This window comes from Marmota marmota, unplaced genomic scaffold, assembly GCF_001458135.2.
Source record: "Marmota marmota marmota unplaced genomic scaffold, marMar, whole genome shotgun sequence".
NCBI classification, from domain to species: Eukaryota; Metazoa; Chordata; class Mammalia; order Rodentia; family Sciuridae; genus Marmota; species Marmota marmota.
The window spans coordinates 2,025,245-2,028,862 of NW_025999913.1; the positions used below are offsets into that span (position 1 = coordinate 2,025,245).

At 56.0% G+C, this 3,618-nt stretch overlaps 1 protein-coding gene across 1 annotated transcript; it reads left to right on the plus strand.

Annotated features, from left to right (window-relative positions):
- The first annotated feature begins 13 nt into the window (after window positions 1-13).
- Ppp1r3g (protein phosphatase 1 regulatory subunit 3G) lies at window positions 14-3,360 on the plus strand. The gene has a single exon (XM_015493978.2). It carries the CDS (start codon window positions 843-845, stop codon window positions 1,854-1,856), a length of 1,014 nt encoding a protein of 337 aa, XP_015349464.1. The 5' UTR covers window positions 14-842; the 3' UTR covers window positions 1,857-3,360.
- Window positions 3,361-3,618: the final 258 nt, after the last annotated feature.

Genomic DNA, 3,618 nt, shown 5'->3' on the forward strand with positions numbered 1-3,618 from the left:
GGAGGGGCGGGGACGTGCTCTCAGGCCTGGAACGAATGGCCTCCCGCAGCTCTGCGCTGGCGGCTGCGTCCGCTTCTCGCTCGCCCCGGCAAGATCCGCGGCTCAGACGGGACCCGAGCCCACCCGTGCCGCCACTGGGCAGGTAGGTGGGGGCTACGGGTCCAGAGGCAAGCGCGCAGATTGGATCCGGGGGCGCCTTTAAATGTGGGGGCAGAGATGCACCCCTCACTTTTGGGCCGCGCAGGACCTGCAGCTTTCCAAGTTCCCTATAGGCAAGTTTGCCTGCGACAGGGACTCCCTAGATCGATGACAGCCAGGAGGACGATCTTCCTCCAGAAGCCAGGGCTGTCAGGTCGACTTCAGGGGCAAGAAAAGGTGGGCCACGCTTCGGTCTCTCAAAGTTGAGCGCAAGTCCTCCACCCGGGACGCTCCAGAGGTGGAACAGACCCGAGTCCCGCTGGGAATGAGTGGAGAAAGAGGGGAACCCGGACCGCGCCCTTCAGAAATCTTTCTGTCACTTTCTACCCGTGCATTCCGAAGCAGGCGTCCAGGTGTTCTGGTGGCAGCTCCTCCCCGCCCCTGACCCTCCCCCGCGGCGGGCAGGTTCAACTCCCGAGCTGGCCCGAGGCCCTCGTCCTCCTCCCACTGCGTCCTGAGCTGCACCAGCTAAAAGCTGGTGGTTTCGGAGTGGACCTCTTCTCTTCTCTTCCGGGCGGACTGGCGACCGGTCAGCGAGCCCCGGCGGGCGGCGCTGCACACTCCTTCAATTCCACAGAGATGTTTCCAGAGAATTCTTGAGCCGGGTGTCCGCGGAGGGACAAGTCCAGGGTCCGGATGGTGTCATGGAGTCTCCCGAGACGCCGCTGCAAAGTTCCGAGGTTGTGCCCTTTGCAGAACCTCCACCCGCGGAGGGGCGGCCAACCCCGGAGGTCCTCTGCGTGGAGAGTGGCACTTCGGAAGCCTGGAGCCCTGAAGTTCAGTTCGAAGACAGGCCCTTGTCACCGAAGGAAGAGGCGCCTCTTCCGGAGCCGGAGCCCCTGGAATGCCGCCGCCCTCGCGCGCGCTCCTTCTCCATGCCGGCAGACCCCATTCTAGAGGCGGCCAAGCTCCTGCAGCGGCGCCAGCAGCAGCAGCAGGCCCTTCCGCTGGGCGCGGAGAGCGGTAAGCTAGTTGAGGACGTCCTGCTTAGCCCCGGCGACTGCTGCAAGAAGCGGGTGCAGTTCGCCGACTCTTTGGGGCTGAGCCTGGCCAGCGTGAAGCACTTCAGCGAGGCTGAGGAACCACAGGTGCCTCCCGCCGTGTTTTCGCGCCTCCGCAGCTTCCCGGTGCGTGTGGAGCGTCTGGAACAGCTCGGGGACCTGTTGGCACAGGCGCCCTCCTCCCTCCCGGCGCCGCCTGCCCGACTCCGGCCTCTCTTCCAGCTCCCGGGACACAGCGTTGCAGCCGAGCGCCTGCGACAGCAGCGCGTGTGCCTGGAGCGCGTGCAGTGCTCGGCACCCTCGGGCACGGAGGTGACGGGCTCTGGTAGGGTGCTGGGCTGCCCGGGGCCCAGGGCTGTGACCGTGCGCTACACCTTTACAGAGTGGCGCACATTCCTGGACGTGCCAGCAGAGCTGCAGCCAACAGAAGCGCCGTCGGGGGCCTCTGAACCAGGGTCTGGGGATGCTGAGGAGGAGCCGGGCGCAGAACGCTTCCGCTTCTCGCTGTACCTACCCCCCGGCCTGCAGCCCAAGGAAGGGGAGGATATTTCCGTTCACTTTGCAGTCTGCTACCGCTGTGAGCAGGGCGAGTATTGGGACAACAACGCGGGGACTAATTACACACTGCGCTACGCGCGCCCCACGAATCTGCTCTGAGCCCAAAGCGCTTTGCGGGAACGAGGGAAGGGAAGGGGCTGACCAGCACAACCGAGCTCAGGCGGCTGCTCCCGAGGCACTGGCTGGGATGCTTTGATGAGCGTCGTCGGTCTGGAACGAGTGTGAAGCGAAAGGAGGGAATCGCTAAACCGTAATCTGGAATCCCTAGCAGATACAGGAGCTAGCACTGTGAAACTGGGCAACGCCCCCAACTTCTCTGGTCTCAGTTTTCTTGTTGCTTCTACCTTCCTATATGGCCTTTAGAATTCCCAGCCTGCGTCAGAATGGGAAGAAATCCCCAAGTCCTGAAGCAGAAACTCCAAGAAACGGGCTCTCAACTCCTGATCGCTACCGTACCTGTGGCTCTATGACTTGTTTTTAACAAAGAGATGTCATATTTTCGTCTTTCGATGGAGACCAGTGGGAAAAGAATAAAGCGCCCGACCACCGCGCACCACGGGACTGTGCACGCGAGGAACCTAAATACCCCATTCTGTTTCTCAGAGAAAACTGGGTGGTGGCTGGGTCAGACTGTCCTTTTCTTTTAAATGGAATCTGGAAAATGACTGCCCAGACTTGACATTATTTACTTCTCGGATTGTGCACAAATGTCCTTTTAAGAAGTAAGAGGCTGTATTTTACATTTTAGCTCCTGAGTGTTTGGGGAGGCCTTGGCAGTCAGGAGACTTTACTCAGCGGATGGCAAGCGCACTTTAACAATTGTTAAACAGTATTCGCACATTTCCCTCTCTGGTGTAGAAGAGCCCAGATTCCTTAATTGTGAAAAAAATGCTTTCTGCAATGATTTGGGGGTAGCCTTCTGTCCCCCTGCCATAATAAGATGTTTGGTGAATTAAAATGCTAGAGTAAGCCTTAAAGTAGGCCTCAGCTGTGAGCTTCAAGGACCTGTCACACTTGTCCCAACCTCCTTTGTACAGACAGAACAGCGGGAGACTCCCACTAGGCCATTAGCAGTCAGAGAAGCTGGGCTCTTAGGGGCTGGACTCCAAGTGCAGAGGGTGGGGGATGTGTCCCTTTCAGAGCCACTGAGAGGAGTGGTGCCTTCATGGACCAGGAAACATGCCCAGCACGTAAATGCTGCTGAGACCCAGATGGGCATTCTGTACTGCCACCACAGGCACAGGGTCACTCGCTTCTGGGTGGCTGTGGATGCCAGGGTGATTTGGCCCGGAATGAGGCAGCAGGTGGGCATCCTGGGTAAGGACCTAATTCCACCATACCTTGGTAATCCTTCTTTGGTAATTTAGGCTTTTAAAAAGTTTTCCAGCACAAAGCTAGCTTTGCCAATTAGTTTTGGAATGGTAATGTTTAAGAAGGGATGTTTTTGTTTAGAAGAGGGTCATTGACCAAATTTGGCCCAAAGCCTGTTTCCTCTTTACATTTTTAAATAGTTGAAAAATTCAAGAAACGAATACTATTTTGCCATGAGGATCATATGAAATTTAAATGTGCACATCCAGAAATAAAGTTTTATTGGAACACAGCCACATGCATTTATTTATGTATTCTCTATAGTTGCTCTCATGGTAGCACAGCACAGTTGGGTGGATGCAACAGAGACCATATGCAAAGTGTAAAATATTTACCACCTGGCCCTTTATAGAAAGCTTGTCAATCCTTGTTCCGTATTTTTAAACACTATATGCAGAGAATTATGGTTAATAAGGCAGTTAACCTTTTATGGAATTTTGCTGACTTGAAACAAACTTCCTTTGGGCAAAGGTAAGACTATTACTTTCAG

Bases quoted from the DNA above. Each gene is read 5' to 3' on its own strand.
- Ppp1r3g (XM_015493978.2), top strand. From the start codon at position 843: ATGGAGTCTCCCGAGACGCCGCTGCAAAGTTCCGAGGTTGTGCCCTTT.